The following is a 12,550-nucleotide window of genomic DNA, read 5'->3' on the forward strand; positions in this document are numbered from 1 at the left end:
ATATTTATAAAAATTACCCCCAAAAATCATTAAATAAGTTTGGCCAATTATGGGTTAAACATAGGAAAGCCATTTTGTTTTTATCGGCAGGACTTAATGTGTTCTTATTCACGTGACTATTCACAATGGGAGTGTGATTTACGGTTTTCCCAAATTTATTTGACCACAGGAACCTTATTTATTTATTTGCTATTTATTTTGTTTTTACTTATTTTGTAGCATATCTTATAGGACTACTAAGCATTCCGAGGATAATATTTTGGGAAATATAGCTATTTGCTTTGATCCCAATTATGTAAAATATAGATAAGCTACATATGTACACAGAAAAACTAAAAGGAAATGTAATTATAGTTATCTTTGGGTTCTAGAATTACCAAATATGCGTGTGACTTGTATTTTTATACTGCTTACAAGAACATTTTCCAAGGTTCCTACAATCAATATGAATTAACTCTATAATTAATAATAAATCAATAAATGCTTATTCACTGTAACCCAGTAATTCTATTTCTGGGAACTCAATCCTAAGAAAATAACCCCAAATGCAGGCAAAAAATTATGCACAAAAATATTCACAGAATTCTTCTAACAAAAATACTGGAAACAATCTAAAAGTTCAGTAACAGGGATGACTGGGTGGCTCAGTCAGTTAAACGTCTGCCTTTGGCTCAGGTCAGGGTCCTGGGATCCAGTCCCACATCAGGTTCTTTGCTCAGCACAGAGCCTGCTTCTCCCTCTGCTCTTTCCCCCGCTCATGTTTTCTCTCTCTTTCTCTGACAAATAAATAAAATCTTTAAAAATAAATAAATAAAAGTTCAATAACAGAAGAAACATAAGAGAAAGTGCATGCCCAAGCAATAAAACACTCTGCCAATATTTTAAAAAATTATAGTTTACAAAGAATTTCTAATAGCAAGGAAAAATATTTACAGCATAAGGTTAAATGAAAAGGCAAAATATAATTATATATACCATCTAATTAAAAAATGTTTTAAAAATGCACAGAAAAGGGGCGCCTGGGTGGTTCAGTGAGTTAAGCCTCTGCCTTTGGCTCAGGTCATAATCTCAGGGTCCTGGGATCAAGACCGCATCGTGATCTCTGCTTAGCAGGGAGCCTGCTTCCTCCTCTCTCTCTCTGCCTCTCTGCCTACTTGTGATCTCTGTCAAGTGAATAAATAAAATCTTTTTTAAAAAATGCACAGAGGGGCACCTGGTGGCTCAGTGGGTTAAGCCTCTGCCTTCAGTTCAGGTCATGATCCCAGCGTACTGGGATCAAGCCCCGTATCAGGCTCCCTACTCGGCGGGAAGTCTGCTTCTCCTTCTCCCACTCCCCCTGCTTGTATTCCCTCTCTTGCTGTGTCTCTGTCAAATAAATAAATAAAATCTTAAAAAAAAAAAGTAAGAAAAAATAAAGATCAGAGGGATATGTCCCAAATTAAACAGGAGACTCTGGGTGAATGACTTATGTTGAACAAAAATTACGTAAGTAAATCTGTACTTAAGGAACAGTAATCTGGCAACAGTGTGTTATATGAACTGGACCAGAGAGAGAGAGAGACTGGAGACAGGACAACTATTTAGGAGGTCACAGCAATATTTTTAGGATAAAGGAAAATGGAATTTTATAAAGGATGAACAATGACTCAAGTACTATGCTTGATACTTTGCATATATAATCTCTTCTGATCCATATAATAATCCTTACAAACAGTAATACTTACAAACCATTTGCTGGGCACTCTGTATGTGCCAGAAATGTACATCCTTTCATTTAAATTTTAATTCTCACAATAATACTATGTGGTAGGAGTTATTATTCCAATTTCACTGATGAGTGCTTGCTTTGGCAGCACATATACCAATTTCATTGATGAGAAAACTAAAGTTTAGATTCCTAAGGTTTAAAATTCCCAAGGCCATGTACCTGACAAGTATTGAAGATGGGATAAGGATATCGGCAGTAGGAACAGAAGAATGACATTTTGACAATTAGTGTATGGCAGGGGATGGGGAAAGAGAGGAATAAAAGATGATGCAACAAATAGAACAAAAATACATACTGCTCTGATCTTGGTTTCTTGATACTATTCTCTAGTAAAAGGAATAGAGGCTCCTTGGAGAATGGCTGATTCTAGGACTGGGATAGGAAATAAACACGAGTCTGGAGCATCTTCTAGCGCCAGAAAGTAAGGAAGAGCTAAAAAAACAAAAACAAAAACCTACACTGTTGGGGGTATGTCAAAGGGCCACAGGACCAACTAAAATTTTCCAATGTCCAAAGCTGGAACATTTGAGCAATAAAATAAATAGTGGATTATAACCCAAAGTCCATATTGCTATAAATAAATGATTGAATAAATAAATGGAGAAGAGATAAATCTGCAGAAAAATTTCAAATAACATGTGTAAATACTCCATCCTTAAGGAAGGAAGTGTAACTTCCCTCTTTATGGGTCATGAATAGAGACTTCTATCTCGAGTGCAATATGAAAAAGATAAGGGAAATAAGGATAACTTTACTGTGTAGAAACCTTACAAACACTACTTCAGCCAAGTGATCATGGTCAGTATCAACAGTAAAAAAATCATTATGATAGGTACCCCTGATATGATGTAAATGTCACTTTCCTCTGAGGTTGTACACCAAAAACACATAACCCCAGTCTAATCACGAGAAAAACATCAGACAAATTCCAAAAGAGAGGCATCCAATAAAATACTTGACTAGTACTCTTCAAAACTATCAAGGTCATCAAAAACAAGGAAAAGTCTGAGAAACTGTTCACAGCCAAAAGGAGCTTAAGGAGACGTGAAAACTAAAAGCAATGTGGTATCTGGGATGGGAACCTGAAACAGAAAAGAAAGTTAGGTAAAAACTAAGGAACTCTGAATAATGTACAGACTATAATTAATAATGAATCAGGGGCACCTGGGTGGCTCAGTCAGTTAAGCAGCTGTCTTTGGCTTGGGTCATGACCCTAGGGTTCTGGGATAGAAACCATCAGGCCCCTTGCTCAGCAGGGAGCCTGCTTCTTTCTCTGCCTGCCATTCCCTCTGCTTGTGCTCTCTTCCTTTCTCTGACAAATAAATAAAACCTTAAAAAAAAAAGTATCAGTATCAGTTCATTAATTGTAATAATGGCACCGTACTAATGTAAGATGATAATAATAGGAGAAACTGAGTGTAACATATATGGGAATTGTATCATCTTCCCAAGTTTTCTATAAATCTAATACTGTTCTAAAAAGTAAAGTCTATTTAAAATTAAACAGGGTGATGGTGCAAAAAGTTGATCTTGGTTTGGCTAGGTGTCATTAACAGAAATAAGGAAGGAAAAAAATACATTGATTTTGGGCAGACTGACTTTAAGGTATGAAAGTATATTTAAGAATGAAAGTTATTCACCCATCAATTAGAAAAGAGAATAGGCAACCAGGAAAAGAGGGTGGCACTAGAAACAAAACTAAAGAATTAAGGGACAAATAAGCAGTAAGGAAATTAAAACAGTATGTGGAGACCTGTTATTCAAGAAATCAGGCTGTTAACAGGAAAGAAATGATAGGCCTTGACTTTTCAATGAAACAGAAAGGGGGCGGGGGGGGGGGGAGTGAAGCCATCTGCCATAAGAGAGAATTAGAAGGGAGGGTCACGGGTCACAGAATGCTGGAAAAGGTTGGGGGAAAGAGCCATGACAGAATGTAAGCAAAGGAAAAAGAACTGGAGAGAAGCCAGGATCTTGGCAGAAATTAACACTAAATTTTATTATACTGAATGTGCTAGTTTTGTGCTTTTTCTCTAGCCATGTGCTATGGCCTAGACATTAGAAGCCAAGAAAATAGGTGATGGGTATGATTTAAGATAACAGAAGTGCTTGCTAAGTATAGATCAAAATAAATGAAGAAAAGCAATGAAGATAGTATCAAAGTGGCTAGTCACCAAGGTCTAGCAGAGAGCAGCATCAAAGGTAGTCATGAAGGTATTGGTAGATGTAATGAAATGGGAAAGGTCAAGAACCGAAGAAGGGCAAAAAGCAGATTCTGTGGATACCAGAAACAAGTATGTGAAATAGGATGTGAAAAAGGTAACTGGTACGGAGGCTAAAGTAAGTGATGGAGAGCACCTAAAGGGGAAGCAGTGTCACAGAGGAGGTCCCGATCATAGTGATTCTGATACACGGCTACTTTTTTCTTTTAAGAATTTATTCATTTATTTGAGAGAGAGAGAGCAAGCAAGCACTGGGAGGAGCAGCGGGAGAGCAACAAGCAGACTGTGCTGAGCCCAAAGCCTGATGCCAGGCTGGATCTCACAGACACTGAGACCACCATCTGAGCTGAAACCAAGAGTGGGACACCTAACAGACTAAGCCAGCCTCGCCCCTGATGTGCAGCTACTTTAAAAATACAAAGAAGGGGTGCCTGGTTGGTTCAGTTGGTTAAGAGACCGACTCTTGATGTCAGCTCAGGTCTTGATCTCAGGGTTGTGAGTCCAAGCTCCAAGTTAAGCTCCACACTGAGCAAGGCCTACTTAAGGAAAAAAAATAAAATACAAATGACAGTCAACCATCTTGTGCTGAGGAATTATAAGATCAGAGTATTCCAAAGATGCTGGAGACACTGAGAATAAGAGCAAGAAACACTGGAGGAAAAAGTGTGATGCAATAGGTCTGGGCCCTTGTGGGCAATAAATGATGGCCCTGAGGTTTTAGAGAATATGCTATAATTGCATGGCGATACCTTCCATAAAGATTAGAGTGATTGTGGTAGGTTAATGATCTGGAAATAGTTAAGAGAAAGCAAAAAAGCAGCGTGATTCCTTCTCTTCTACATAGCCACAGAGAATAGAAGATACTCTGAGTAGGAGGGTAGGGTGAAATGTGGTACCTGGATTTTCATGAAATCAGTTTAAAAAGAAAATAGTTGGGACGCCTGGGTGGTTCAATCGTCAAGCCGCTGCCTTCAGCTCAGGTTATGACCCCAGGGTCCTAGGATGGAATCCCACATGGGAGTGGAGAGCCTGCTTCTCTCTCTGCCTCTGCCTGTCACTCTGCCTGCTTGTGCTCTCTCTCTCTCTCTTTGACAAATAAATAAACTTTATGGCTCAGTGGGTTGAGGCCTCTGCCTTCGGCTCAGGTCATGATCCCAGGGTCCTGGGATCGAGCCCCGCGTCGGGCTCTCTGCTCAGCAGGGAGCCTGCTTCCCTTCCTCTCTGCCTGCCTCTCTGCCTGCTTGTGATCTCTGTCAAATAAATAAATAAAATCTTAAAAAACAAACAAAAAAAAACAAACAAAAAAAAGAAAATAGTTAAAAATAAAGAAAAGTGTACTGGACAATGAGTAATATTTTCAAAGCACACATTAAAAGGAGCCAGTAGATGAAGGACCCACTGACTAGAGAACTGGAGAAGAGAGGTTCTGTGTACCACTTTGAAATGTGAGGCTGGGGAAAAACAGCAGAGACCTGGCTTGTCCTAAGATACCATAGGAGAGGTGGGCTGAGATGTAAGGAACATGCAAGGTAGCAAAGCAAGAAGCATAAAGGGCACATTTTAAAACACAGCATACACAGTATCAGTTCTATAGAAGATGCATATACACAGTGAAGGCTACAAAAAACAGTTAACACCTTGCCTTGTAGATTTTATAAATTGCTTTCACATATGCTTTCTTATTTGATCGTCACTACATAGATATTCCTGTGCACATTTTTCTAAAGATGAGGAAATAGGATGGGACAAAACCAGAATGAAAATATTGACTTCGGTTTTCAACACATAAACCTCCATACACAATGGACACTTCAGCACCTCAATCAGCCAGGCCAGAAATTCTTCTCTAACCAGAAGTAACAATGGATTCTATGAATTTGTCAGAGGGCTTGAGAGGCCACACTAGACACCTTCTGTTTGCCTTCTTCCTCCTCAGATCCCTCAACTTTTATCGCCATCACCACCAGAGAAAATACAGAAGAGTGATGCCATCAGGAAGAAAACTCTAGCTGAAAGTTATATTAGGTTCTTCTTCCCTTCACACCTCTGAACCTCAGTAACCCAAAAATGAAGACGAGGAAGAGAATGGAAAAAGCATTATATAGCAATAAAGAGGTCTTTAACAGATACAACTTCGAGAAAGAGAAAGAGAATCAAAACGAAGCTGGGGTAGGGCAGGAGGCAGGTACAGCAGATAGATGGGGGAGGGGAACAGAGGAGGAAAAGCTGGAATTGGAGGGAACTGAGAGTGTAGGAGCTCCCAAGACTGGAGAAACCAAGAGATATGGGATCGCCAGCTACTGGAGAAAAGCTAAGGGCCCATGAGGGTTCTGAAGCAGGGACTTCCACTGAAAGACCCCAGGGTTTGGGTGACCGGAAGCAGAGACCCCCAAACACGAGACCAGAAGGGGGCGCAGGTGACACCCCATAGGAGAGAATGAATGGGGAAGGCGGTCCGGAGGGCGGGGCAAAAGGAGGGGCCCCGGGATGGGCGGGGCACAGACCCCTTTCCAAGTCCGAACCCCTGCCCCGAGAGCCCGGGGAGAAGCGACTCCGCGCCTCCCGCACTCACCGCCGGTCTCGTCAGTTACATAGGGAGTCGCCATCTTGAAAACGCAAACCACTTCCGGCGTGAGCGGGCTGGGGTCCCGCCCCCCTCCCCACCGGAAGTGGAGTCCCGATCATAGCCAGCCACCATTTTAGTCTTAAAGGGAGAGTACACCATTTCGTAGAAGGAGGTGGAAGAGGCAGAAGGTAGAAGAAGCTAAAGACTTCAATAAATAAAAGCCGTAGGCTCTGTTACTGCCACGGATACAAATATTGGGTGCCTGCTCCGTGTAAAGCAGTCCTCTGGGCGCCGAGAGAAATTCCGAGGCACGGCCCCTCTCCGTCGTCCAGGACCTTCCAGGGAAAAGGGGGCAAGGCCCATCTGTACCCGGAAAGTGGGGCTGGAAACTGAGTTAGAATATTCAAGCCTTAGCCTGCACCGAGGTCCTAGAGCGGCTTGGGGAATGGGGCGCGCAAACTCTGGGAACGCACTGGGGCGCACCAATGTTGTCAGGGGTGAATGGAAGACCCCCAACTGACCCTCTCTTAGGAAGTGGGGCGGTCGAAATCGCGTGTCGATTGCCCTCGGCTACCCAGCTCAACCCTCGGGACAGAGATCCGCGAGAGGGGCGTGCAAGGCAGAGGGTGCTGCCGGTCGGTCACCTGTCCCCAAAGCCTCAGGACTGCTGGCGATTTCCACGACCGAGGAGGTGGCGGGCCGGGTTGGGCGGGCAGCCCAGGCTAGCCCTGCCCCTGGGGCGGCCCCGAGGATTCGGGCGCCGTAGTGAGGACGGACCAAATTTGCTCTGGCCTTCGACCCCGGGAACCTCCTCAGGCTGGGCCCGGGGGTCAGAGGGCAGAGTGAAGGCTTCGGGGCGGAGCCAGTTAATATTCTAATGAATCTCGTCCAGGTCTGGGCGCTGGGGATCCAAAGCCGGGCAACTCGCCAATAGTCGGGGCTTGTACGGTCACTCGCTTTGCAGTCCGGCCCGCCCCGTGCCTCCCTATTCTTTAGAGGAACCCAAATGTTTTCCCTCCCCCGCTCTTTTCACCCGCTGTTGTTCCTTAAGGGCTAAACCCTGCTAAACTAGTTTCCCCTACAGCGTGGGAGTGGCAGGCTGCAGGTTCCTCTCCTCAGGTGTTGGCTCTCCCAACTACGTTGTTTTTTTTTCCTTATTGATTGTTTTACCTTCCTCCAAATCCCCCATTTTGGCTTAGGTTAATGTCCAACTTAACCGCTGGAACCCGTAGAGAGGGGCAAATATTAGTGACTACCCTCTAACACTAGCTGTGTGCCCACTTAAAAAATAAAAAGGTGAGAGTAATGACTGACCAGGAACTTCCTAAAGCTTTGACATGAAGCTTTTGAAGTTTTCTCAGGTCACAGCTTGTCTTCCATCCCATGCTTTACCTTCTGACTTCCACCAGAGGCCCAACTCAAAAGGTCTCAAAAAGACTGCATTCCATACACACTTATTGCAAGTGTTCTAACACTGCCATTCTTAACCCCTACTCTCTTTCAACAATGTGCTTCGGGCTCACTGAGTCAGCATCCTGTCCTTAGCCTTATTACTAAAGATTATTACAGGTGACAGTGTGGGCTGAAACCTTTAGAGGGATATGTTGCACCTTTCTGCAAGAGTGAATCCTAAAGTGGCCCCTGTCCACCACCAACCTTAACTCTCCCTCCCCTTGTGCCCCCAGACATTTTGCCTCTGTTCTGGGTTTGACAGGAAGTGAAACTCAATTGTCTGCCGAGCAGACCTGACTGGGACCCAGCCCTGGGCCCCGGATGTGCCCCCCCCCACCCCACACAAATACACACCCTGTGAAGGAAGAGGAGGAAGAAGAGGCTGGGGAGAACAAGGCTGTTGTTTTTTCCTTTCCCTTTGTGCATTGCGGTTTCTTTCTTTCTGATTTTTGTGATGTGGTTGATTAAAGAAATGAGCACCTGGAACAGTAGGCATTATACGCCTCCTCCTTAGGTGTTTCTTGGCCTTTCTTCCCCTCCTACCCTCACCAATAACTGATGATGTATGATGGACCACAGATCCTAAAGAAGACACAAAGAAGTTTAGGGTATGACTGATTTCATCCTATTCCTTAGAGAGGTCACCCCAGGCCCCACTTTGAAGCCTCAAAACAAACAAAAAAAATCTTAACAGGAGCAATTTAACTGCAAGTAGAGACATACCCAAGGATGGAGTGAAAAACACAGGTCTATGTAATGTGTTATCAACACTAGCATTGTTTGCAAGCAAAGCTGAGTGCCTTAAGGCTTAGTATCATTCTAGATGAGAGGTCCAGGGGCAGAAAACTGCACAAGGTGCTAGGAGACTTGTTCTTTCTTATATTGTATATTTAGGATGGCTTAGAGTGGGGAGGCTTTACACACACACACACACACACACACACACCAAGCCACTCTTTACTGCAGTCCTTAAGTTGTGCTATGTCTTTGGCTGTCTGCAGAACTAAGCACGGGACCTGGTGCATAATGGGCCTTCTAGAGATTATAATTCCTTATGACTAAAGAGGTTATATAGGTAGGGGACAAGCTCAGTGGGTGGAGCATGTGATTCGATCTCTGTGTTGTGAGTTCAAGCCCCATGTTGGGTGTGGAGGTTAAAATAATAATTAGAAAAAAAAAAAAGGAAGGGGAGGAAAAGTATGGGAATAGCATGGCCCTTGTCTTTTTAAGACTAGGAGACAGGAGCAGAGAGACAGACCTTCTCCAACCCCTGCCTCCTTCAGATCTCCAGTTCAGGTACAACAATACTCCCAAGCCCTATTTCTCAGCAGTTACATTTCTGATAAAAATGGAGGTTTTTTCCCAACAAGTCTGTATGGAAACATTCAAGAACTGCTTAGATCCCTTCATTGCCACTAGAGGGCCTCATGTATTCATGCCTTCTCTCCAACCCCCACCAAAATATACGTCTATATTATGTGTGTGTATATATGCATATACACACACATACACACATCACACAGAACAACCTTCCAGTCAGAGCTCTCCCCTCCCCCTCTCTTCTACCACCAGGTGTAAGAGGGAAGATTCCAGGAACTCAAGCCCTGTTACTGTGCCCTAGTTCAAGGACAGGTAGGAGGGGGTTAGCTTGTGTTGGGGCGGGGCCAGGGAGGAGGATGCCTGGGTCCCCAGTTCCTACCAGTAAGTCCAAGGCCTCTGTCTATCTCTGTTGTACTCACCGTCAGTCCCGCCATCATCCATGCTGCCCCAAGAGCCTTAACAACTTCAAAACGGATTCCAGACAGGAGGAGCTGAAAGGATCTTCTCTCACCCGTACTTCTGGCCAGGGCCTTTCACAGCACCTGCCAAGGTCAGCAGGTAAAGTGGGAGGGTTAGAGCATGGAGAAAGAGTGGACACCGACCTGAGGGCTCCTTGCACCTGAACAACCTGAGAATTAAGGGAAGGCCCTGAGTCTTGAGAGAAGGAGGTGTACTTATATTGGGGAAAACAAGTCTGAGCCCTCTGGGGTTTGGGTTTTAGAGGGGTGAAAAACCTAGAGGCAAAAGTGGGCCTCAAACAGTGTTAAACACTGCAGAGCCCATGGGAGGAGGAAGGCATCTGTATCTCACGATGCAGTGTCTGGGACTCTGGGCTTGCTGCTGTGGAATCTTCTGAGTATGAATTCTGTCAGTGGTGGATGGAAAGGAGTTGGGGAGGGAAATCCCTGGATGGCAGCAATTAGGAGAGGGTCAGACGTTGCCTGGGTCGGCCCCTGCCAAGCTGTGCCATCAGCGGCCCTGCCCTCTATCATGACCTCCCAGGGCTAGGATGAGGGGAGAGGCTATGGGTTGATTAGAAAGACTGGAAGATGGATAGAAACCGAGCTGTCCCGAGGCGGGAAGAAGATGAGAAGCGCAGGATGTGGAGAAAGAGGCACAGGCCAGAGCTCTGAAGATATTGGGGGGGGGGGGGGTGGTGGCTCAAGCTTGGTGAACTGGAAACAGGGGCCTCTCCAGACCGGAGTTCCCGTAGTTGGGGGCGCGGGCACTGGGCGCGGGCGGCCAGGCCGGGGCGGAGGGCGGGCAGCTGTGTCGTCAGGAACGGGGCGGCCTTGCGGCGGCCGCGCCTGCCTGGTCCGTCCCCTCCAGCCCCGCTAGGGCTCCAGCTCCCGCGCCGGCACTTCAGCTCCCACCGCGCGCCCTCCGCAGGCAAGGTAGAGACCCCGCGAGCCCCCCGAGCCTTCCACCCTCCCCACCCCCCGGAGCTGGAGGAGGCGGGGGCCGCGGGAGGGGCCGCCGCCGGGCTGGGGTAGGGCTGCTGGGCCGAGAAGGAGGAAGCCCCACAGCTGGAGCGGGTAGCTAGAAGGGTTTGCGCCAGGACGCGGGGGGCAGCTGGAGAGCTGGGCCAGAGCTCCGTAGGCAGCGTCTCCCCCAGACCTTCTCCTCCATCCCCCCTGTCACTCGGAGGGATGGTGAACCTTGGCTCCTAGGGGCCCGAGTCAAGCGAAGTCCGTTTGGGAACCTCCACAGCGCTGCAGGGGTGCACAGGGATTCTTCTTTGGCCTCCTGGTGCCCAGCTTCCCACCCCTACCATTTCCACACCTGTCACCGGGAAGTTTCTGAAACTACATGGGTCTGAATCCCACTTTTCACCTCTAAATGGGGGAAGTGAGCTTTACTGAGGAAGAAATGTGACTACTACTGGGCATCTCTTCAGCCTCATTACTATGAGCCCACATCCCCCAACCATGCCAACATCGTAACTTCCTCCTGTACTACACTCTCTCTCTCTCTCTCTCTCTCTCTCTCTCACACACGCACACACCCTTAATCAGGCAACATTACCATCTGCAGTGTTTATGGAGGCTTAATGAATTTTGAGACTTCAAGGCTAATGATTCCTTGCCAGGGCCACTGACGAGTAACAGGGATGGGCAGGAAAGAATAGACCCTCCCCCGGTCCTGGGAAAGAGGAGGAGGATGCAGGCCCTGGTGTGGTTAAGAGGTTCAGAAGTCCAGGTAATCAGGCCTGGACCTGCCTCTTGGGTTTCTTGCTGGGTCAGCCTGAATGTTCTGGGGGCATAGCTGATTCTTGAGTAATGATGAATTTATATGATTTGGAATGGGAGTGACGAATATTGAAGTGAAAAAGGAAACTTTAAATGTTGGCACTGGCCTTGGAAATCATATTTATCTCTTGGTTACAAGCAATTTGGGTACTTACTGTTTAAAGTAAAATCTAGAAAGTAGAGGCGCTACGATTTAATGGAATGGACAAAGGACAGGATGTCTGGAATCTGGGTATGACCCTGAGATTGTGGCTCTCCGTCTGGGCCTCAGTTTCCTCCTCTGAAAAGTGTGAGAGTTGGTACCTCCCAGCTCTGAGGACGTTCCAGCAGTCTCTGCCTCCAAGTCAGCTTCTTACTTTCTCACCTCAGGTTGGTAGGGGTGGGCAGGGAAGCCAGAGGAGGGAAATGAAGGGTGAGTCACAGATAGCTGGCAGGCTGGCAGCAGACCTCACCCTCCCAACCCTGGCATTCGCCTGGACTAGCCCAGGTTATAGCCTCAGGGCTGGGATGGAGCAGAGAGGACAAAATTGGACTTGTTATGGTTTGTTAGGGTCCAGGATCCTAACAGTTTATATGCCTTTCAGCAACACGGGCAGCAAAACTTTTGGTGAGACAAGTCAGGAGGACAACTGAAAAGATACCAGGAGCCCCTTGTCTGAGGTCCCAGCCCAGAGGTGTCCTTGGAGCTTGACAGTCTAGCTTCTAGCCACCTCCTCACCCTCCCAAAGGCAGAGTGCAGTATCTCAATACTCCATGTCTGTGCCTGAGATGACACAACAGGGCAAAGGGTATGACTGGGCTTCCCTGCTCTTGGGAGCCCCTAGAACTGATGACTTCCTGGCACCATTTTTCCTAAGGTCCAGATGTGTTTCTTCATGTACCACCTTTGTATAACAACAACGACAACAGTAAGAGCTAATATTTACTGAATTCTTCTTTGTGCCATACAACTGCTTCCTCTGTGCCTTACAATAGC

General features: G+C 46.2%; 2 protein-coding genes across 11 annotated transcripts in view; one reads left to right on the forward strand and one right to left on the reverse strand.

Annotated features, from left to right (window-relative positions):
- The window catches only part of PYM1 (PYM homolog 1, exon junction complex associated factor), a 23,119-nt gene extending 13,247 nt beyond the window's left edge, over positions 1-9,872 (reverse strand). Inside the window, exon 1 of one of the 8 annotated variants that reach the window (XM_046011592.1) lies at positions 9,745-9,817. Coding sequence is in view for 2 of the 8 variants with exons in the window: in XM_046011587.1 (XP_045867543.1) it covers positions 6,560-6,593 (34 nt within the window). In the remaining 6 variants the exon portion in view is untranslated. Of the gene's footprint in view, positions 1-6,559; positions 6,643-7,074; positions 7,304-9,744 lie in introns of those variants that run through there. The other 7 variants (XM_046011590.1, XM_046011593.1, XM_046011589.1 and 4 more) reach the window with 7 other exon arrangements.
- Positions 9,738-12,550, forward strand: part of DGKA (diacylglycerol kinase alpha) — a 22,527-nt gene continuing 19,714 nt past the window's right edge. The window contains exon 1 of one of the 3 annotated variants that reach the window (XM_046011574.1): positions 9,738-9,875. The gene's annotated coding sequence lies outside the window, so the exon portion shown is untranslated. Of the gene's footprint in view, positions 9,884-10,581; positions 10,720-12,550 lie in introns of those variants that run through there. The other 2 variants (XM_046011572.1, XM_046011573.1) reach the window with 2 other exon arrangements.

This window comes from Meles meles, chromosome 7 (genome assembly GCF_922984935.1).
Source record: "Meles meles chromosome 7, mMelMel3.1 paternal haplotype, whole genome shotgun sequence".
NCBI classification, from domain to species: Eukaryota; Metazoa; Chordata; class Mammalia; order Carnivora; family Mustelidae; genus Meles; species Meles meles.